The sequence below is a fragment of the Phaenicophaeus curvirostris genome, chromosome 6 (genome assembly GCF_032191515.1).
Source record: "Phaenicophaeus curvirostris isolate KB17595 chromosome 6, BPBGC_Pcur_1.0, whole genome shotgun sequence".
NCBI lineage: Eukaryota > Metazoa > Chordata > Aves > Cuculiformes > Cuculidae > Phaenicophaeus > Phaenicophaeus curvirostris.
In genome coordinates, this window is record NC_091397.1 from 54,292,543 (window position 1) to 54,317,040 (window position 24,498).

The following is a 24,498-nucleotide window of genomic DNA, read 5'->3' on the forward strand; positions in this document are numbered from 1 at the left end:
AGTGGTGAAAAAGTGCTGGGGTGTGTGTCTGGGGGCAGTGCTGCATGTCACAAGTGTGGTTTTATCATTGCTTCAGTATAGAATAATACCCCTAAATTTTGGACTTCTTCTAATGAATTTTGGGGACCTTCCCCAACTTGGGTGAATTAAAAGTGTGTGCCTTCCTGCAGTATATGAGTTTTTAAAGCTCTCAGACAAAAAAACATCATTGTGTGGTGAGGAATAAAAGTACTCATTTTGTTATTGAAATGGGATCATTTTAGAGATTACTAGTGATATATGTTATGTCCTGTGTGCTTGACTGTTAAGTGCAAATGGACCTTTTATTTTAATGCTCTCCAGTGGCACCTCATGAGATTATTTGACTTGAATTAAATGTTGGGAAAATGGCATTCTAATTTTTCTCTATTTCAAGCTTCATTAAGTATATTTGCACTTAGGAGTTGCAAGCAAGATGTTAACATTTCAACTGCTTAAAAATTGAATACATCTCAGAATTTTAAAAGTAAGATAAAATAAAGTAGCAGCAGGGTGGTTTTTTTTTCTTCCTCTGAGGGACCTTTCCAGCACTTTGCTGGTCTCCTGTTGATTTGATTAATGAATATTTTACCCATTGAAAGTAACCATTAGTTATTGCATTCGGTTGCAACAATAATTGTATGTTTCAAATAAAAAACAATTAACATGATAAGTGGAAAAGCATCAGGGCACATGAAATATCCTTGCAGTTCGCTACATCTGAAAGATCACCAGATGCCTTTTTGACATTTGTAGCTCTGCAGCTAGTTAGTAGCAATTATGTTCCGTTTGAATAGAAATTAACTATCTGATTTACAGCATTATTTTTTATATTCTGAGAGGTGAGCTACCGGGAATATTATGAGGATGTCTGCACACAGTAATATCCTCTTAATGAATTACAGTTATAGCCTCCTACACAGCTCCCTGCTCTGTAGTTGCTACTGGAGTTTTAGTTGGGTTTTTGGAGGAGGGAATGCATGGGAAATGGCTTAAAAACTAGTTGATCAGGTGCCATACCTTCTGCCAGAGGCTGAAGCAGCCGTAGGTGGCAGCCTGTTGTTTAGCTGTGCCAGAGGTCTGAGGAGGCTCGGCTGGACCAGGCAATATTTCTAACCAGACCAGCCTCTGCTTGGAGCAGGAAGGGCCACAGCTTTAATTTCTGTGCTGAGAAGGGATGCTAGTTGTGTTCCCCAGCCAGAGATAGGAAGGTTGGATCCAGGGTGGTATGTAGAGAAGTCGCACATCTTGTAAGGATGGGATGTTGTAAGCTGTGATGTTACTCACAGGCTGCATGGGGCCCTCAAGCTTCCCACTGAAACACTGAGAACACTTACAGTATACAATCTTTTTTTTTTTGTCTTTTAAATAATACACTTGGTTTGCAGTACTGTAAATTGTTGTGAAGCCTCTGACAAGTCCTGCTCAACCAGATTGTCACACTGAAGATGTGTCCACTGCCTCCTCGTTATACAAGCATGTTTGATACTAACCAACCTCAGTTAATGCAAATTATTTTGGAGACAGAGGAATGGAAAGTTTTTTTCATTTCTGGCAAGGGAAAATTCTTCTTGAGGCAGCAGATTAACTGTAGTAAGGACCACAAGTGCAGCAAAGTAATTTATTTTCAAATAAACAGATGAAGGCATGGCTGAGTTGATCAAGTGTTTGTGTTAAGAACTTATGTTCTGTTCTTATTTGTGTGTTGTGTTATTTATATATAATATGTGGCACTGGAAAGTTACACGCACTCTCATTTTTCACTTTAATTGCCTATTTGAAGACAGCATGACAGATCCAAAGGTTGCTTTCAGCAACTGAGGAGTGCTGTGGTCACTGACTAGTGTGCAATAATTAATTTAATTGCACAAATTAGAACATTTTAAAGATTTAGGATCCATGATTGGACTGCAAGCTTTCTTTCTTTTTTGTTGTCTATGTCTGAAATCTTTTTCTTACCTATGATTATGTAACTTTTTTTTTTTAAATGAAATCTGTTTTTCAGAAGATTTGCAGATCCTTGTGTTTATGTTTACTTGGCTATTTGATTTTTAAATTAAAAACTGAAAACCTTGTGTTGCTGACCTACTGTTTTAATCTGCAATTGTGTATTGAATTAGTACATGTGAAGCTGTAATCAAAACCCATTTTGGCTTGGCAATGGGAGGTAAGGCATGGCCATTACTTTTAAGTATTCACAATCTGAATTAAATGGTGGCAGCTTGCAAGGATGAAACTGAATTGCTCGGTAATACTATTACATTAAAAAGTGCTCCACTCTGCTGTTTGCTGTAAGACCAAGACACAGATTTGTTTTCTGTGCAAGTTTTCTGAAATACTTTATCACCCAGCAAGATACCATTTTCTGATACAACAAAGCTCTTAGGTCTTGTGTCTCACAGAGTTTGTGTTACAAAATAGTTCCACATATGCTGGTCTGCAGCAGAGAATGGATGCTGTTGGTTGTGGTATTCTTGGAGGGTTTTGTGCTTTAATTTTCGGCCAGTCACTTTTTAATTTCCGTGACCCCCTTTTGTTATACAGTCCTTCTTGCAGTTGTGTTCTCTGACTGCTTTTTACAGGATCTGCAGTCCTGACACTCAGTAAAGTTAAAATGAGCGGTGTTCCTGGGATCAGGATGCATTTCCAATGAAGTAGCAGGTTTTGCAAATTCCTGTTTTCTTCAGGAACTTCCATAAAGACCACATTGCTTGCTTGTGAGGGGCACCTGTGTGAAGAGGCTAATGTGTGCTAAAATGTGATGTCAGGGCAGCAGATGCTGCTTACTGTGACTTCCACCTGCCTGTGTGTGCGTTCCCAATATATACTTGTTGGCTGTTTTTCCTGAGGCAGCCTTCATTTAAATAAACCTTCTGTTTGGTATTTCTTTCTTGCTGACCACTTGCCTACGCGCAGAATATGTAATTTGCAGTTGTTAAGATTGGTGCTAACTGTGTTGTGCTTGCAGGCTTTAGGAGAAGTCCACAATAGTTTAAACTTTGGACTGTGACTGATGATGCTTTACCCTGGTTTTGGGCTCCGTTATCCTTCTGCGGTGATGCGGCGATTGCAATCAGTCAGGTGCTGACTGGAAAGTAGAAAGGCCGGGTTTGAGCAGCAGCAGAGTGCCAGTAGAGTGCTGTCAGCCTGATAGAGCTGTCTCCCAGCAGGCTAAAATACTGCATTTTCATGACCTTGACCTTCTTGTAATATTTCTGCGGCCTATGGCTTTCAGGGTTGTTTGGTTTTGGTTTTTTTTCCACAGCTTCAATTACTTACAAGCAATTAGAGGGGGGGAAATAAACAATTTACAGCTAAGCGAGACATTTTTGCAACCCTACTATAGACCAAACAGGGAGAATTTTGGACTAAAAAAATATCCTGAGGCCTCTTAGTGTTCACTGGAACTGTGAAAGATGAAATAAATACAGTGTTCTCTTGTTTGAACTTGCCTGAATGTAGCTTTCTTAGTCATCTATTTAATGGGAGGATAGTCTGGAAATGTGGAAGAGTTTGGTATTTATTCTATTTCACACATCTTGATAAGTCCATCTCTGTGACATTTAACACCTTGATCTTAAAGTTGTGCATGAAGATTAAAGGTGTTCTTGAGGTCAGGTAGGTTTAAAACTCCTGCGGAATCTTTGTATTTATTCTCTGATGTTCTGTCTTTGAAGTGTGGAGTATCCTCTCCTTTTTTGGAGATGAGGAGAATTTTTTTTTTTTATTAAAGATATAATTAGGGAACCATGTTAATATCTGTAAAGTCATAGTTGTCTGTGATCTTACTCTTTGAATTCACACGAAGGCCTGACTAACACTGCTTTTGGAATTGAAACTGTGAAATTCATAATGGCTTCCTTGTAGTGGAGGTTTTGGATGGGGAACAGTTTCCAGTAACATTGAATTTATCTGTTTCTGGCTTTTTTAAGCTACATCCATGTAAGAACAATTGCAGACTTTTGAGGAAGCCAACAGAAATGTTTGCCTTGGCATCATTAGTGAAGGGAGCTAGTTTCAAAGGAAGTGTAGGTTTTAATTAACTAGCTGAGCTGACTTATATCAGCCAGTTTCAAGGCCAAGTGAAATACAAGACAGGCACTCTGAAAACCTGGTAGTGGGCGAGCGGAACGTGTGTGCGGATGTTCCAGCAAAGCTGGTTGTGAGTCTGGGGGACCTCTGTGTTGGTCATTCACCTCAGTGGGATCCTGCACAAAAAGGTGAGAGTACCATAAGCATCTCTGAGTGACTTGGAAGTTCAGTCATACTGTGAGTCCTTGGTCCTTGCAAATAGGAGTTTTATTGCATTTAAAATCCTTCACAGGGCCATTATTTTCATAACATTTGAGACGTTTTCTTACTCTTTTTGAGATTAAACAGAAACAAAAATAACAACCTTGGGTTATCAAGGGGATTTTTGTCTTTCTGGTTTTGTGGCAACCATTGGGATTAAGTAGTGGCATGGCTGATAGAAGACATGTTTATTAAGCCTGTCTTTTTAAGATATGGAGAGGTGCCTCCCTCTCCTCGTTGTAGTGAAATCTGTTGGAGGGTTACAGGTACCAAAAAATATTGACAATCTAGTCACTTCATTTGTATGTGAACAGGGGTTCAGATGTCGTGCTTTAGCTACCTGGACTCCTGTCAGTCTGAACCTCAACTTCTGCCTCTTAAGTGGTGGCACAGTGGGGTAAAAGCTGCACTGCACACTTCATGTTCAAGATGTTGAAGAGTAGTTTAAATTTTACTTCCTTTAAGTCGTTATTTTTTCTCCTCAGACTATCTTTACCACTTTGCTAGTGGCAGTGACCTTTCCTAGTCAGTGTAAGAAAGCTTGCGGTTATAAAATAATGCCACTGAAATTTGTTAGCACTTTTCTGTGTGCCCTTTATAAGGTGAAAAGTGATTTTTCACAGTGATTTAAATGCAAGGACCTTACGAAAGTGAAATTCTCACATGAAGTTGTTTATGATAACTTTCTTGTATCTCATAGGACAAAATTTATTGCTCCATTATATAATAATGAAGATGTAGCTTGTGTTTTGGCGCAGAAATACTCATGTAGACCAAAATTATATAATTGATGAAGACTGAACATGCACCAGATGGATATGGTTTTTTTATTACTTGCTCTCTTTAAAATACTTCACCAGGTTAGGATTTTGCATTGTTCTCTAGCTGCAAGTTATTTCTGCGCAGAGCGAGGTGATTTAGTAATTGCAGCTTGGTTCAGTGGTCAGTGATTAATTTTGTTAGAAACTCAGCAGAAAATGCCTGGTTTAATCTGAGCAGTTCAAAGATGGTGCAGTGCAGTTTATGGTCTTAGCCTTAATTACAGACTCATGCTACTTTGTCTGCTTGCCCAGTATGAAACAGGTTGTGGATGTGAGAAATTGAAGGTGTCTAGTCCTATAAATGATCAGTTGTGAATAATACACTCTTGTGGGTGTTAGCACACATCCTTCAGTCTTTTAATAGTGAGGTGGTGGGACCCAGGACAAAACGCAGGGATAGTTCATGTGAAATCGAAGTTTTATTTTAATAACATTTCATTAAAGAGATAGAGAAAAAAAACATAGGGTTTCCAAATCTAACACCATAGAAAACTAAAGAGACGTAGCCAAAAGAACCTCCACAGCATTACAGAAAGTAGGTAGTGCTTGTCTTCTGCCTGTTGCGGAATGAAATTGGTGCAACATAATGCTTATGAGAGGAGACAAGTAATGAAGGAGGCTAAAATACAGTGGGTGGCAATTTGTTCTACCAGATTTAAGGTGTCACAGCGAAACTAATGAAGCAGCGAATCTTTGACAGCATATGTTAATTCAAGAAGCAAAGGCAACTTATTAAAATGATACAAATCAGCCAGTCGCATCAAAATCTGTGGCTGTTTTTGTGTGTATGCTGTCTGGATATTTGTCTTATACAGAAAGGAGCTCAAATCGGTTCTAGGTGTTACCACTTAAATACTTTTCAAGAAAAATATTTGTCATCTGTTGTTGTTTAATCCATTATAGGTGTCTGTTTGGAAACTATTTAGTCTACCTTTGCCTGACTTGGAAGAAACATTGACTAAACATTTCACATTGTACATGGCCATTTTGTGAGACTGACAACAGTTGATTTTTGCCTCCCCTGCTCCTCATCCCCAGGTTAGGTAGCTGGGATTGTTGGCTGATGCATAACATCCTGGTTAGTGGGGTAACGTCGGAGACTGTGGCTTTGGGTAGTATGTGTGATGGTAGAAAGCAGTGCTTGTGCCTGTATGAATGTGCTTAGGTGTGAGAGAAGCAGAGCACTGATAGACCAGGCTTGAAGCTTCAGTGTCAGGGAATACTGCCACCTAATCTCGCTGTAGCTGTGTTTGCTATGTTTTTGTGGTGGTTGGTTGTTTTAAAAAAGGTAATTATCCCCTCCACCCCCTTTTTTAAGGAAGTCTGGGATGGTTGTGGCCTTTTTGTAGTTATTAACAATAATGTATATTCACCTAGTGCTCAAAACTGCTAATGAAGATCAAGAGAGAAAGTCAAGACTGTTAAGACTGTCTAAACTTGAAGATACGATAAGAGGAGCAGTCAGAAGCTGCAGGGAAGAGGGCAGTATGGGGAAGTAGCTGTTAATGTATGTTCAGTCCTGTGGTACAAGAGTGAACAAGTGCTTATAGACATCTCCATGTGATTTTTATCTTGTTCATATGCTGGGACATTTTGAAGGAGAGGAGTGGGTAGCATGACAGCCAGGGCAGAAGAGAGGCAGGACAAGTGCTCCAGGTTTCAGGTGGATGCTGTGGGTGGTGCAGCCCTCATGCCCTTCCACCTGGGGAAGGGCTATGCCAAGGCTCTGTGGCTGCTGGCACCCGTGGCACATCTGGTCTGGTCTCTGCTATTATTCTAAGTGCCATGCAGTGGCCCCATTGCAAGTTTCCTTTTATTTTCTGTTATTACAGCTGGGGAAGAGAAATGATACCCAGCAGTGTTATGTATAGTCCCTGCTACAGTGCAGAAGTGAATACGGCGTTCTCATGACCGGCAACCCAGCAGCTGGTTGCAAGACGAATAAAGTATGTCAAGTATTTTGAGTGCTAAATTCATGAAAGATTTTTGTGACCACCTCCTGGATTAATTTTTGTTGGAGTTGGGATATGCAATACAATCAGCTTGAAATACATGTGAAGTTTGATATGTGAGGGGGAATAGACAGATATACTGAACAGAGACTGTGCACAGTGCATTCCTCGCACGTGTTGGGTGGCACCTACTGAGAGATGGGACTCGGCTTTGTGCAGGTGCCAGCAGGCAAATTTCTCTGTGCTTTGATAACGTGCTTCTACAAAAATTATAGTGCTTTGGGGTTTTGTGTGTGCATTTTCATCTTCATCTGGTGTTACGCTGAGCCACTGAGAAGCAGTGGAAGGGTAGTGGACTCCTCATTAGAGCTTTCCCTTGTCCTCTTCCACAGATAACGTGCAACAGTCTTGATGTAAACCAGCCCAAATTTTGTCTCCTTCAGTCACAGGAACTGTTGTTTATAGATGGAGGTTAATCCCGTTTAAGAACTGGATTAGCAAAGATGCAGTCATTTAACCACAGATGCCTAAACCTGGGTTGAGGCAGTTTGCAGATAGTCCTGGCTGGGATTAATGCTCTGCAGACATTCTGGATCAAGACAGTTTCGTGGCAGGCTGTGCACTACCGAGGTGTAAATCTAATGGAGCTCACCATGACAGGAGTTGTGTGCTTAGCCTGCTAAATGACTGTGGGTTTTATAGAAATTAAGGCAAGTAAAAGGTCTCTGTGTATTGCGTGAACCTAGCTTCCTCCGAGAAGTGAATTATAAAGATGACACGGAAGATAGCTGATGCTTTGCTGTCTTTGATTAGCTCAATATGGAGCGGAGCGTGGTGTGTTGGTAATTACTGCAGAATTTCCCCAGGCACCAGCAAGATGGATAACAGGCTTGGGGTTTCTGGTTGGACTGGCACTTGTGCTTTAATCCCATTTCTCTGAACTTTCTTAAAGGCATTTATCTCTTCAGGGACATATCGATAAAGACATGTTAGCAAATCCCAAAGCCTGAGCTTGGCAGGAGTAAATGTAGGAAGAAAGGTTAGGGTCAGTCTAAGCTTTGAAGGGAGTGGGACAGGGGATTCCCTGCTCCCTGAATGAAGACATTATCTGCTTCAGGCAGTGGTGTGACAAACGCACCTACCTCAAGCACAGTCCCTGTTGAGTTCAGCTGAAAATCTTCCTTAAGGCAGGGCAGCAAGAAATAGATTTTGAAATAGTTGTAACATGCTTTAAAAGCAAAACAAAACCCACAAAAACCACCAGAAGATCAGGTCAAACAAATATGGCTATTAAGATAATGAGCTTTTTAAAATTAACAATGCTTAAAGTTGAGGGTGAAGCAAACAATCCAAAATAAAGGGGTTGCTTGGAGTCCCTCTCCCCCATTCTTTCCCTCCCATTCTTTTCCCCCATTCTTTTCCCCCATATCTTCAGAAATAAAAGATGGAAAGCAGCAATGCTGTGGGGAGCCATTTAGTAAAAGCAATTTGTATTCTTTATAGTTAAAATGAAGAAGTTGCACCCAGAATTGCTTTTAAAGTAATGGATAAAATATGTTGTTAAATGACTATGTAGTAATCTGCACAGGCATGATGCACATTTTCCATTGGTAACTTTGGAAATCTGTTTATGCTCAGCTCCTAAAGGTGCATTTCTACAATGTAGGGCAAGGCTGTATTTGAAACCTCCAAATAATCCTATTTTTTTGTATAAGAAAGCTATGTAAACTATGGGTGTGCTCCCTAAGTTTTGGGTTCAGAAATTTAAACCAAGACCACTTCTTTGTTAGATAAAAGCAAAACTTAACTGAAAAGGACAATGAAAACAGTGATTGAAAACATATTCTTTCATTTGAGTGAGAAAGTTAACACTCAAGGGAGTTGGACTGTGTTTACTTCAGGGCTTTTGGTGGGCAATGCTCTGCTTGGCAAGCATTTTGTTTCAAGTGCATTTTTGTATGACTTTTCTGATTGAGAGCTTCAGAAAATAAGCTGTAGAGAAGGGAGAAAGCAAAACTCAGAGATGCAGAAGGAAAGTATCAAGTCCCAGCTTAAGAGATCTAATCACTCTTGGAACATCTCAAAATGTGTCAACCATATTTAGAAATAGTTACGTTAAAAAAGAAGAAAGTTTGATCCTTCTAACACTGTAAATCATGGAAAGCAGTGAAAACTAATATTTATGAGGGGGATTGTGAAAGCTTGTGTGACAGTTGGAAATTACATCACTGTTGATGTTTCAAATTCTTGTGTGAAGTAATGCAATACTGTGTTTATGAATGAATGAACAAATGATTGTGCTGTGCTAAGCATACTCTATATGTGTAAACTGGATTGAGCTATTTTATATCTCTTGTCTTCCCTTATGTTACTTCACAGTACACAGTCCCATATGTTTCAGTGTAAATATAGAAAACTCAATTTGGTGTATGTATTTTTTTATTCTAGATACAGACCCACGTGTATTAGAGAAACAAGAACTTCAGCAACCAACCTATGTCGCTTTGAGTTACATTAACAGGTAAGTGTAGCTGGTTTTCAGGTATAACTGATCTTGGCTTGCTCAGTATATGTATATATGCATATGGCAAATTGGTGTGCTTATGTATGCTTTCTGTTTAGTTTCATGTAACATGACCTGCTCTGGAAAGGTAGCTGAATTAAAAAGTAACTATATTTTTAATCACTTCTATATAGGGCACAAGTAGCCCTTTGGGTGCACTGCTCAAACACTTACAGGCTGAGGGTTTAGCCTGTTAAGATAAATCTTGTGCAAAACAAGATAATTTACCTTTTCCTAATTTTCTGCTTTCTTGTACTCCACAAAAGTGAGTGGAGAAATTTCTTTTTTAATCAAAAGTGATTTAACTGATAATAATCCAATATGTAAGAGAATTTTTTACAGTACTTCAGAATTTCTTTAACCACAGTGTGCATCTTTAAAAATCTTGCTTGCCAGCCCTATATAACCTAAAACTTTTAAAAAAAAAAAAACAATCAATTTTTAAAGCATTTATCTAAATAACAGAGCCTTGGCTTTTCGTTTATTTACTGATGGCAGGACTGAAACTTCAGAGTACACTCCAGCATGGAGGAGTGGAACGGTTGCTCACGGCTCAGGGTGTGTTATGGTTAAGAGCAGCCTGTGAGCTGCTCCTTATTTTCCCTCCCACCTAAGCACCATCACAGGGAAGGATGGCAAGGTTTTATGCAGTTGCAGTGCCCCTTTTTCAGTATGCTTGCCAAATACTCTCCTGATCCTAAATGAACACTGTACAGGAAGTGTAGTTCCTCGTACAAAACCCTTCTTCCTGTTCTAAGAAAATTAACATGCTGCTTTTGGGAGATTATTTTGCTTTCTTTTACATTATACTGGGGTTTTTGATCAGGTTTATTGTGGTTGAAAGTTCCAGGTAGCTGCATTTTGGAAATGCAGTTCTCCGGAAATACTTTGTATGGGTTTGTTGGCTTTTATGCATGGGGCATTAGTTTTCTTTTGTATCTTTGCTGTCTAGAGGATGAGATAGAAACTCACAGCCCTGGAAGATTAACCCAGAATTTAGTTCAGGATCAACCGAGCTGATTCAAAGTCTCATGGGTCACATATAACACAATTTTTGTTTCTGATTCCACTTCGTGTTAAAAATCAGGGAAAAACGTCCCAACCCAGCCAACTTTTTCTAACACCGAGTCCACCGTTTGGCTTTGTATAATATTTGCTGTAGAGAAAGAGTGATGGGGGAGGACAGGGGTGAAGACTTTGAAGTATGGAAGTGAGAAATGGTGTTCACTTGGTAAAATGACTCAATTTTCTCCACTGCATGAGACTATGATGACTAAGAATAGCTGGCATTGACATGATTTCCTACTTGGCAAGTAACTCCTGTTCTTCCTGGAGATAATCCTACCCTTTAAAGCATATTTTGAAATTAACCATGACCCTTTTTAACGCTTGTTTCTGTTGTTCGCCTTTACTAAATAGTACTTTTTTTTCTCCCCCATACATAGGCTTGGTGTGTTGTTGTGTATCTTGGTATGTTTCCCTCTTTCCATTATATACTTGGGCGTTCTCTCTGGTTGCTTCTGTAGTTATTCTTCTTAATGTGAGGGAGAGGGAAGGTATTTTGAAAATTAGGGAAAAGCTGTTTTGAGACCACAGGAAGTGCCGTGGGACTTGATTGTCTGATTTGGAATCAGACTACTTTTAAAGTTGCGATACTTTTATGATTTTGGTACCATTTTAACTTAGTTTTGCGTGACCGAGACAGTTTTAGTTACTTACTACATATTTTGTCCAGACATCCTTACTCTCTCAATTCTGATAAATAGTTCTGCAGAACTAAATTGAGTTGTTCTTATAGTAAAACCCAATCTGAATTGACTCTTATTTAAACCAGCTGCTATTTAATTGCTATTTTAATTGTATTTTAATTTTTTCCAAAGCGCTGATGTCTTTCATTGAACCACCTGCTCTGTGCAGCTCAAGCTCTCGAGGGAGCAGCAATATCCATTACACGACGAGACATGCCTTTCTATTTCCCACTACATATGCCAGAGCTGGGTTCTGCTTTGTTGTCCCGGGCTATGAACTCAGATTTTCTAGCCTAATACATGTCATAAACATGTTGCATACTGTTAGATATCAAACACCAGATACTGCTGCACTTTTTTTAAACCCATGTTTTTATGGCTTCCAAGTAGAACTGAACTTAGCTTGGTTCCTGCTGTGAGTTCCAGACCTTAAAACAATCTTCCTCTGCAGGTTTGTATATTCAATGTGGACCATACACTCTCGTGAAGCCTGGGAAAATAGGAACTTCTAGTTCTTAGGGCCTGTCTAAATTGTATGATGAGATGTACATTTAATATATGTTGTGGTAGAAAGATTAAAGGCGTGTGCTTTATGCTCTGTCAATTGCCCTGTTGTATGGTGGCCATTATAAGCTAAAACAAAACAAAACATAAATCTGGGTTGTCAGGTTTGATAGCTGGGGGGGATAAAATATCAGTAAAGCAGATAGCAGAGAGAGAAGGGTACAGGAGTCTGTTTCCAACCTTAAATATACTCCTGTATCCATTTCCCTTCTAGCCCTGCTTATTTTCTCAGGCATATTAATGTGGCAATATTGTATGTGCCCTTAAGTTCTGAAACAACCTTCAGGCTGTGGATGTCTGAATCTATAAGGCTCCGTCTCTTTCTCTGTTGGAGATTTACTGCCGTTACAGCCTTCAGTAACTACACACAGATGCAGCTTCCATAGTGTGTGATCCTCATGCAGACAGATAACGTTCCTTTTAAAACCGGTGGACAAAATATAAATTATAGGTCATAATGGTTTATTATCACTACATCAAACACTTGCACCAGGCACTGACTGCATTGCTACAAATCCTTTTCTTGGATGAAGTTTAATGTAGCCCTAACACAGTCCCAGTATTGATGACTGCTCCCTGCTCCCTACCCACTTCCTGTTTGCTTTCCTAGAAGTCAAAACTGGAGTCAGCAAGGCATGCTACTGCCAAAGCAGATGCAGTTCATCTGCTTCCATCCTGTAGATACAGGAGTGGATTTTCTGCAAGAGGTTCAATGGTGCCAGTACATGAATGGGGTTCTGGCTATGATCTGTCACGAGTAGTTGCAAATGAGCACCCAGGCCAGCATCCTCCGGTACTTCATAGAGGTATTTCCTTTGTATGTAAAGGTCAGGACACCCATATTTTGTTTTGCATTGAAATGAAGTAATTAAAAGCAATAACTAATACTACTTACACTACTTATGCTATTACTTAGATGCAGTATTTCTAGCTTTAAATTAGTTAACATGACTATGGATTTTGCTTCATGTTTATTGGAACTACATGGTGCTGTTTGTGCCTCTGAGCCTCTTGGTCTGGGACTTTGGTGGTGATGGTTCTCAAGTTTGCTGTATTAACGTGTAATGTGAAGCTCTGATGTTGCAGCGTACTGTCAAGGCTTGTGCAGTCTAATGGAGAGAGACTGCTCATATTCTAGAGTTTGCTTAATATGGATGCTGCTGGTTACCCGTTAGTGATGAAAGCAGCTCCTGTAGAAACAGGTGAGTTTTTTAAAAACAAAACAAATATCCTGGCATTATTGGCACAAGTGAGAAGACAACACAGGCATACAAGTACTTTCTCTGGCTAAAATGGTAACACTAAAAAAAAAAAAAAGTGTTAAAAATGCTAAAAATAAAAAGCTTTGATTCCAAAACTTAATGAATGAAAAATCCTTTACAATTAAGTTTTAAAGTTTAAAGGAGGTATTTCAGCTTCGAGATAGTAAGTACAAGGAATAGGAAAAACAATAATTTATTGGAGTAAATTCTTTTCACCTTACTTGCTATAGTAACTTGTATTATTGGGAGCATATGCCATAGGCAGAACAATTAAATGTGCCTTTAATACAGTTTCTGTAAAATACATTTTCCTTAGATACAGAAATTGCTTTGATTAAAATTTTTCATCATAGTGGGTAAAAAAGAAAACCAGAATGCACCTACAATTGGAACTAAGATACCCTAATTAAATACTATTTCTACTGCAAGTCATATAGTAGCTGAATTGAGGAAATGTTGAAAGCAGAGACTGTTGTAATCTTAAAATCTTTGAAAAGCTACCAAAATACTTTTAATTACATTAGTCTTAGGTTCTTTCTACTGATAATCAAGATCATACAGGATAGGTTATACAGTAAAATAGGTTTTAAGGATCAGTCCTGCAAGCACTATAGCACACTGATGTGAACGTTTTCAGTGTTGCCTGTAAGCAGTCTGTTGAACGAGGCTGTTGTTGTCTATAAAATTAATTCTTGTGCACAACTGGGAGTACAAGTTAAACCAGTGATCAAAACTGCATGGTGTTTTTAGGTGCATAGTCCAGGGTTGTTCTTGCACATCTCTGAGCCAGTCCTAATGTTTTTGCTTCTCCTTCTAGATTTTATTTTTAATTGGCAAGATTTTGCCTCACTGTTACCACTATAAATTCCTGTAGGCTTCAAGCTTCTCCCTCCATTTCCCTTTCCTTCCTCTCAATGGTCATTGACTCTCAAGAACAAATTTCTCTGCTGTTTCCTTTTTAAATACCGCTAGAAGTAAATGAATCATTTCTGTAAGGAAATGCATTTGTGAAAGGAATTAATTGCATGTAAAGTTCTGCAGACTGTTCCAGTGTCTCGTCCAGCTCACTGATACTCTTTCTGCTGCTATTACATACTTTTTCCAGGGGTAAAATTAACAACCAATGCCATAGGATTTAATTTAATTTAATTAAGTAATATAATTTAATTTGCAAGTTGCTTTAAGAAGTGTTAAGTCTTTAGGTGATGATATATTTAGTATGCACTGTGTTACTAATGCAGCAACAAGAGTAATGTTTTGGATTTGAAGGCAATGCTCTTGGAGTACATCTATGTGGTTTCTTAGCAGCACAACCAACCCACATGATACTTCTCCTTTATTACTTTGACCTTAAGTTGTTGTTTTTTTTAAGATACTATGCTCAGCGCTGGATAGAAATTTGAAGTGCTTCTTACTCCTTTCTATATGAGTGGTTCACTTGCTGTTGTCCACCTCCACTCATATCCGTTCTTTATCACTAGGATTACCTACTGCTCTGTGTTTACTGGGTTTCCTCTGACAGCTGATTCTGTATATGCATTTAGTTTTAACAGTTCAAAATGCTTTCAGTATGTGTAGCGATTTATGTTAAAGCTACTTAGCAGCATCCACAGCTTTTGCAACACATTGCACTTTTCCCTGTGGTCCTGCTATTACAGGTTTTCCTGGGGTAAGTTATCAGCAGTAGTTAAAAAGCTAATGAAAGACTGTAGTTTCTCAGAGGTTATACCTAATATCTGGAGGTGCTACCAAAAAGCTATTTTCTCAGCAGCAGTGCAAATCCTATTTCTTCCTTTTTCCCAAGTGTGCGAGCCTTACATTGTTTGAATAATGTGTGGAAGGCCAAGATTCATTTTCCTACTTTCTGATCCCTTAGGATCGTAAGAATGTTAACTGGCTTTGGATAGGGCATCATTTCTCCTATTGACGTTGCTCCTCTTTGGCTCTTGATGTCTGTGAACCGTCATTGGAAGGGCTGGTGGGGCACAATTTGGAGTCAAACTTAAAGTTATGAGTGTGGAGAGAAGTAACCCTTGCTTGCTTTCTTAGTAGATGCTTTTTCAGAAGGCATGTGGAAATGGGAACAACTCTGAAGCAGTGAGTGTCTTCATCTAGAATAAGTATTCACTGCATCATTCATCTGATGACCAGATCAGACTTGTAGTCTTTCTAATCCAGGCCTGAGATTTAAGCTTTGGAGGTGTATTATTGGTGGTACATTATAGATTAAGCTACAATAAGCTACATAATAAGCAAGCTACAAATAAGTATATAAAATCCCTTAAAACCTCATTTTTTATCTCAAAATAGTTAATTTGACTTCTTGATTGAAACAGCTTTTTTTTTTTAAGAAAAAGTAACTAAAAGAAAGCCACCCTGACATTTTTTCCGTATGGCACACACTGTCTTAATTCTCATGTCATGATTCAGAAGCCAAAGCATAGAGGCAAGAAAGACATTTCTGTTTTGGGAGTCCTGCTGCAAGTCAGTTTTTCTGCACAAGAAAAGCCAGTGAATATGATAAATTATTGCTGTGCCACCTGTTCAGACTTGCTGCATTTTACATTGCCTAATGCCGCAGTTCTTGTCCTTTCTCTTAAAATTTAACTTTTCCTTCCTATAACATGATACTGTCTCATTTGAATTGACTACCATGGCTCTGTGAAAGTGCAGCAGTCCCCTCAAACTATTGATTCTCATTGCATTGACAATGCGTGCCAGTGTTTCCAGTAGCTGCTGGATTGAATATGTGACAGAATACAGAAACAAAGGGATCAAAGTAACGTGTCAATTGCCAGATAGTATTTTTCTGCCTAAGCTTATTTTTAGGTTTGCAATGACCATGTAGATCATGTGGTTTCATTCGTGTAGCTATAGCTTTATGCTCTGGTATTTGACTTGTTCTGGAGATGGAACAAGACAAACTTCAGATGATAATTCAAACAAGATGTGCAGAAATTAATGTTCGTTAGGGTAAGAGGAATGCCATTTGGTTTGGAAGGATTTATGCAGTTGGCTTTGTTTTCTCTTTTTCTTTTTATCAGTTTCAAGCTAAGCGAAACTGAAGATTTATATAATGTACAGCTCTTTTATTTCATGTCAGCAGTAAAGATCAAAAAGCAGATTGGCATTTTAAGGAAAAGCCCTAATGCCATTCCCTGAAATAAAAAATAAATGATTCATTAAAATGCGTAAGACACTGATAGAATGTGTTTTACTTGTGGGGTTGGTTTAGGGTTTTTTTTTGTTTTAATTGAAAAGTAATTAGCATTCTTCTGGCAATGTGCATGTGGAAGACTTGGTGACAGAAAAAAATTCCATCTTATGAATCTCAAGTGAAAGTAACACTGCCAAGTCAGCATCGTTCCTTGCGAGTATGTGTATATACACCTCTGTGTGTGTCGTTTAGTTAGCAAACACTAGAGCTATCAGTATAAATCCTCAAGACTCTCAGGATTCTTGTCTTTATCAGTATTTCTTCATCTTTTGCCAGAATTGAGGAAAAAATCATCTTGACTTTCTGGCTCTGGTTTCTGTCTTGGCCAGACCTGTTTCAGTTCCCAGCTTTCTGCATAGGTCTCTTGCACAGGTCACTTCATTTTGGGAAGGGAGGGGAGAAATTCTTTAGTTTCCCTTGCTTTACAAAGGAAGGTATTTCTTTTCTGCGATATTTAAATTTAATCATAAGCAGTGTTCTCAGAAGGACTGGGTGTTTGCTGTACAAAAAAAATTGTATTCTGACACTTCACTGTCAGCTACACAGGGTAACAGCTCTCAGTAACTTAGAAATTTCTCTGTGTGATAGCACAATGAGGCCCTTATTCTTATTAGACTGATAATAACATACATTCATTCTTTATATTAGTTATTTAACATACTCACAAAGCTATCTAAAAAACACACTAACTTGTCAGTTTCATATGCTCTACAGAAATAAGAACTTGTGGAAACTCTACAATGCTTTGATTTGAGAGTGAAGGATGAGCAAAAATGTCACTTCTGTGCATTAGTTTTCTTTCAGGTTTAATCTGGCATAAAATGGCTGAAAACAGTGGCTGTTCTTCCTGTCTTTACCACTGACAGAAATGAGTGACCACTCACCTCCTATTCTGATATATTAATTTTCTTTAAATTGCCATCAAAACCAGCAACAAAACACTATAGGCACAAGGGAAAATTATAGGCACAGTAGGTAAGTTTTTAGGAAAGGTTCTGACAATCCAGTGTTTTTCTAAAAGTTTGTTATGGCCAGCTGAGCTACATGTGGTGACTTATGGGTTGGCAAACTTAACATATCTAGAATCCCAAGGCGATCCAGACCAGCTGCTGGTAATATTAATTGGCTGTGGCCTGATTTGTTTTGAATCTAAGTTTACTTATTGCTGAATTTCTGTACAAAAGCAGTTGTGCTTATTTTTCTAGTTTTACTGAATTTTTTTTTAAGGTAACACTAGTTCATGGTACTGCTACCCACTTAGATTCATTGCAAAAAAAAAAAAAAGTATCCATAGGATTAATGTACAGGAAGACTAAAAATGAGATTTTTTTCAAGTAAATTTAGTATTTAAAAATGCAAACCATTGTGTTACTTTTTTCCCCAAAATTTGTTTTCAGATATATTAATGCATTGTGTATTCTTAGATTCTTTCCAGTAATGAACATCCCACTAATTTGTAATTTATTAAAATGTAGCAAACTGCATTCTGGAATAATTCCCAAAGTGTCTATAGGCATTGGATGTTTCTCTCCGTTCTCCTTCATTCTCATCTTTGCATATAACACTTACAGGTAAGGGCAGTCACACTGTTTTTGAAGTCGGACGTGTTCAATAAGGGATGGGGACTGTGAGCATGAAGGGAATGTAATAAAATATAGTTGCAGCCCTAAGTATGTCTTCGTACCTTGTAGACATTCCAAGTAGGGCTGCAGTTTGGAGGTTGCATACCAAGGCTGTCCAAGTTATGCTTTAGGACAGCCTATAGCCTAGTCTAGAGATTAAGTGCAGATGAGAGACTATTCTTAGTGCTGGAGAACTTGGCTCATGAGGAAAGACTATTGATGTCATCTTCCGCTACATAAAATCTACTCCAAAGTGTTGATCTCAGCCTTAATTTTCATTAAATATTTTTGTGGTTGGGTTGACCTCTCAGTTTGATTTTGAGCCAGAGAGAAAGTTTGTGTATCCTGCAAAGATACATTCATTATCCCACCACTTCCTCTGCAATACTCCAGTGTCCCAAGAAATGGAGACCAGGTGGAGAGCTTGACAGAGTTGGCTTCTTCCTTTACGTTTCTGATGAGGCTGTGGGTGAGTTCAGCAGGCTGACAAGGGAGTTTTGCAGCCCATCAGTCTTGGAAGATGATTCTCCGAGATCTGTGACTGGAATAAGACAGGTTGTAACAGTCACCAAGCACTTTCAGTACAGAGCTGGAAGGAACCTGTGCTGTGCACTGGAATCCCAACTAGGCTTCACGCTGTGAAAATGCAAAACAAAATGAAGGTTAAAACTGAAGTCAACTGAAAGCAACTAGTGGGTATGAAACATGAGTCAAAGAGAGCAATGAGGACATATATTATGAGAAGGAATTAGTGAAGCTTGGCTGTTGCTTGTGAGCAGATATTGTATAGTATTTGTAGATATTGTGTAATACACATTTTATATATTAAAGGGAACTTTTAACATCATCAGAACAGAAGTAAGAAGAAAAGGTTCTGTGTAACTGAATTTTATTTGGCATTTGATTTTCCTTTGCTGCTGCTTTCATCAACTTGCAAAGTGCTCTTAGCGCTAAGAGGAGGAAGCCCTGGGACATCATCTGTGATTTCTTTTTTTATGTAGTTATTTTTGCTAAGATAGTATGGCATCACACAATCAGAAAATAGTTTTTCAACAGTGCAGGCATATGCAGAACCATGAGACTACCTTCTTGTTGTTGTTCTTATGAATACAAAAACAGATTAAATTTTGTTCTGATCTTGTTCTTGGATTTTTCTGAAACTTCTTGTTCCTACCTGAGAAAGCGAAGACAACTTGCAAGGCTGTAAAAGTTACAATTTGCACAATAAAGTAGAAATAAAACACTAACTAGTGCACGTACATGGGCTGCTTCTCATATACAGCTGTTTGTATGAGTTTGTGAATACAGGTAGACAGTTATATGCCTCTAATTCCTGTAAGTCTAGCTCCGAAGTCTAATTCAATGAATTTTAACAGCAGTTATTGTGTATATTTGCATTACACATTATTTAAGCAACCTTTGTTGGACTAAGGTGGTCTGAAACAGTCAAAAAGCTTGCTTGGTTCAGCGAGCAAATGCTATTGAAGGGAAGTTTTATTCAATTAATTTGGCTCAGTTATAGTAAAATTAGTCAGGCTGATTTAATACTTTCTAAGTCTGGGTTTCCCTGAAGCATTTCATTTGCAGACATTAGATTTCTTGTTCTAATTTCCCAGAGAACTGAGAAAGGTTTTCTTTCTTTGTTATTGTTGAGGGTTTGGTTAGTTTTGTGGACTTTTTTTTAATGAAGCACGTGTTTTTTTCCCCAAGTGGTGTATGAGGATGCAGGCAGAGAAAGAAAGAATTACAATAGTAATTCCATCTACAGCTGTAGGTGGTCCACAGGAGTAGACGCTGCTGATTTGTCCTTGATTTGCAAAGGAATTGTTGTGAGTTTGCATTGCATGGTTGTTAAATAGCGTGTAATTTCTAATTAGAGTAGCTTTTGTAATGCATGAGAAAGAAACCATAACAGAGAGGGCTGTAGCTGTGGATTGGACTATGTGCTCTACTGCCTTGGCACCACCGTGTTACCAAAATGGAGAGGTATTCCTGTGAGACTGACCCCATTATCTGGTGTTTGCTTGACAGACCACGTTAAACTCTTTCTCTTGTAACAGAGTAGCCTTCCTTATTCAACATACCATTAATTCTTTTTTATCTCCTGCTGTGGTATGTACTACAGGGAATAGGGAAGATCAGAGTCATTTTCCTCTGACATTTTTTCCATAGAATTATAGAATAGTTTGTGTTGGAAGGGACCTTAAAGATCATCCAATTCTAACCCCCCTGCTGTGGGCAGGGACACCTCCCACTGAATTAGGTTGCTCATAGCCTCATCCAGCATGGTCTTGAACACCTCCAGGGATGAGGCATCCACAACTTCTCTAGGCAGCCCATGCCTCATCACCCTCACAGGAAAACATTTCTTCCTAAAATCTGATCAAACTCTCTCCTCTTTCAGCTTAAAAACCATTACCCCTCATCCTATCACTGCACTCCCTGATAAAGAGCCCCTCCCCAGCTTTCCTGGAGGCCCTCTTTAAGTTCTGGAAGTCTGCTATAAGGTCACCCTGGAGCCTTCTCTTCTCCAGGCTGAACAATCCCAACTCTCTCAGCCTGTCCTCATATGGGAGGTGCTCCAGCCCTCTGATCATCTTTGTGGCCCCTCTCTGGACTTGCTCTAACAGATCCCTGTCCTTTCTCTGCTGAAGACTTCAGAACTGAATGCAGGCCTCCAGGTGGGGTCTCACCAGAGCGGAGTAGAGGGGCAGAATCACCTCCCTTGATCAGCTGGTTGCAATTTTGATGCAGCCCAGGATATAGTTGGCAATATAGTTTGCAACATGGTTTTAATGCTGTTAGACTGAAATTACTGAATTGGGGGAGGTGGGGGGGGGGGGTGTTGTTCTTCCAGCTTCTCCTCCATATAATCTTTCCCTGGCCTTTCTTAAGGTGTCAGGTGTGTTAATTTATGTTTCTAATGAAACTGTCATAATGAGGCCTGCAGTCTTAAGGATTACTAACAATTTGTAGCTGGTCTCTGCTCCTACTTTCTTCTCTGCTCTTCCTGCTGCTCCCAGCATTTTCAGGATACTGTTGCTGCCTTATGTCTTTTGCTGGCTGGGCAACGCTAGCAGTTTATTGTCCTTGAAGAAAACACATAATCTTGGTGTATCCTTACAAGCTGTTGAAGGGGTGCATTGGATGAGGTGCAGAAGAGGCAGGTTGGTCTGCAGTGGTATGTAAGTAACATTTCATATTTGCCACCATCAGTGTTGGGAATTGACTATGTGCCTTGAATTTGTAATTTCTTACAAGAACTCTTGAGCTGAGTATAGGTTGGTTTTATTACTTGCTTTTGTAGTGTGGATAGCAAGACCATTCCTGTTAACATCCAGTTCACCCATAGCTCCTGTGGTGGTGGTGCATTCCTGAACAATTTGTGGTAGTAAGTTCCCCTGCTGCTACATACAATGTAAAATAATTTCAACAAAACCAGAGATTTTTTGAAAGCAATTTCCTTCCCTGCATGAACTTCCAAAGTGAAACACTCTTAATAAAGGATTAAAAAAAACCAACAACAACCAAACATTCCTCTGTTTAAGGTGAGTCTATGCATTTGTGTGTTACTTCCTTTTCTACTATTTATTTAATTTGCTCACATGGCGTTTGTAATAGGTCAGTGTTTACTAAAAGCTGATAAGCCATTTAAACCAAATCAGCTGGGTAGTGCTGTTCGCAAGAGGGAGATGAACTGTTTCTGTTCTCTCTAGGGAGCACTATCAGGATTCATGCTGACTTTATAACTACAGGGCTTAAATGTAGGAGCTTGTTTTGAAAATATCCAATGCTGAAACTTCAAGCTTGTGCTTTTAATGTGAACTTTGAGATCTGATGAAATGCAGAAATATTACACTGTCTGTTATCTATGATGAGATCCTAGAATTTGCACCCAGTGCTCTTTAGCAACTCTTATAATAAGAAAACCAAGAATGTCACTATTTTCAATAATGAAAAAATACCTCTTGCTAAATGTAATTCTCATAATCTGCTGAATATACTGTACAAATGACATTTTGTAGGGGATTTCACGTACATGCAGAGGAGTACCTGGGTTTCCTGTTCCCATTAGTTTGCCCTGTAAAACACATTATCTCTTACAGTTTCTCCGCTGATTTCTCTTTCACATTTCTTAGTCATTATGCACCCAGAAGTTGCCCTTGTTGTTGTTGTTGTTTGTCGTTTAATGTAAAAGGCTGGAAAAGGGGTTTGTAGAAAGCTGTAGTGCACTTAAATAAAATTAATGCATTCTTTGTAGTAGCAGAAGAAACATGCACTCAATATGTAACAACTCCTAATTTTTCTTTTAATGCTTCATGTAGCACAACTTCATTTATTCTTATTGGCACCTAAGGTCTGTGCACATAATTGATCATTTTCATCCTACATTTCAAGGGCCTGTGAAGTGTTGCTGATAGTTTTGATTTAGTCTCTCTGGTTCAGTTAGAACAGCGTTACCCAGCGCAGCTAGGCTGGAAGTTGTAGGCAGTGCCACTGCTCTACTGGAAACCAGCATATGCCCCTTTCAGTCAATAGTAATTTCCCTGTAGACTTAGTGCCAGTTCAGTAAGGGCCCTTGACGGGAACGGTACATCAACTTCAGGTGTATCCACCTCAAAATCTTGTATGGGAAACCTCCTGTTACAGTTTCTAATTGACTTCTTTTGCAAATCACACCTGCATAAATGAAGAGTAGCATTAGTCATCTGAGCAGCATGTTGCTTGTGAGAGGCAGCCTATGTGACTTGGACCATTGATATTATGAAGCTTATTTTTTCTTTAACAATATTTTTGTGCAGGGATTAAATAATTCCTAAAGCTGAATATTACACGGATTTATTTTTTATTTCAGACTACAAAATTCACAAGTTTTTGCTTACATGATATGCTATATAGAATAACAACCTACATTGTTTCTCAAAAATATAGTATACCCGGGGATTTTTCAACTTTAATTATTGTTTCAATATGATTAAAAAGTAAGGAAACTTTGCCAGAAGCACAGGCTTTATAGCAAAAGGTGTCATATGTTCAATGAGCTAGGCAATTAATTGCACTTTGGCTGTGGGTTCATGTGATCCATAAAAGATGTTCTGTTTCCTCATTATTTTTCATTTCCCTTTGCTACCTCAGTGATGGCATATGTAGGTAGAAAATACTGCTTCAGTAAAGTTTGGGCTTAGTTATTTCAGATCCCAAATGTTTAAAAATCATGCTGGGGGTTTTGTGCATGTGTAGTGATGAAAAAGCTTCCCTTTTCTTCATAAATGATTATAATGGTGAAAGAAAAGAACTACGGCACAGAAGTATTCCACCCACATTTCTTGATAGTAGTTTCTTGTCCAATTGTAATAAAATAGAAGTCCATTAACCGTGAACAATTTCTGATTTGTAACAGCAGTAATTGTATCCATACTGCTTGTCAGTAGATGTCCTCACATGTGATACAAACCTACAACATTTCCATCTGAAGAGTTCTTCCATTTTTGCTGATGTCCTCATTTTGTTGGAGACATCATTTATTGGGGCAGCATGTCGGGCACAGGGAAACTTTCACTATGAAACCTGAAACTGGATAAAACAAACCTGAAGATTGGATCAAGTTCACAAGAACCTTTGCTGAGGTTTGTAAGTCTGGGTTGAATTTGTAGCCAATCTGTGCTCACTTATTGTGCGCTGAAAGCACCACAAGAAATGTATTGGCTTCATATGTTTTCAGCCTTCAGTCATTTCACACTGGTGGTGACTTCAGTAAAAGCTTGACATAGCTTGCTCAAACTCCAGTGAAAGTAAACTGAGGCCCACGTAAAGTGATGTAAAAATTCACGTGTGGCGTTTTGACAGAATCGCCAGGTAGGAAGGAAACAGAAAGCAAAAGATTTTGTGCCCCTAGAAGCAAAAAGAGCAAAGGCAGGCATGAACAGGGCCTCCCATCACACTTGAGAAGCTCCCACTTGGTCATTATTGGGCTGCAGTACAAGTGTCAGGATTGGACCATGTGTTCAGTGGTGGGGTTTCAGTTGACAGGCAAGAGAGGAGAGGGAAAGGCTGTGAAGAAGAGGTAAGGATAGCATCCCCTTGCAGATACAAATATGGTACTTTGGGGAGGATTTCCTCTAGTCAGGGGAAAACTAGAGGGAAATTTTAATCATAAGATATGAGTATTTGGGGAGAATAAACGACTGGATCAGCTGAGTTAATATATGACTGAAACATATAAAGAAAGGGGAATTCAAGGGAGGGGTTATACAAAGTGTCCCCAGGAATAGTCCATCAGTGTGGTGCATGGGGGCCAGTATCTCATTTTGGTAGTCAGAGAAAGGAGTCTTTAAATTCCTGATGCAAGCATTATCTCTGGATCACAATGAGTAGATGTAAAAGGAAAGCTTTTTGTTTTGAATCATATCTAGTAAATACAATCTTCTCGCTGCTAGG

At 38.9% G+C, this 24,498-nt stretch overlaps 1 protein-coding gene across 1 annotated transcript in view; it reads left to right on the forward strand.

The window, feature by feature from the left end:
* The window catches only part of JAZF1 (JAZF zinc finger 1), a 196,414-nt gene that overhangs the window by 102,243 nt on the left and 69,673 nt on the right, over positions 1-24,498 (forward strand). Inside the window, exon 2 of the mRNA XM_069860217.1 lies at positions 9,533-9,605. Coding sequence (XP_069716318.1) covers positions 9,533-9,605 — 73 coding nt within the window. The remainder of the gene's footprint in view (positions 1-9,532; positions 9,606-24,498) is intronic.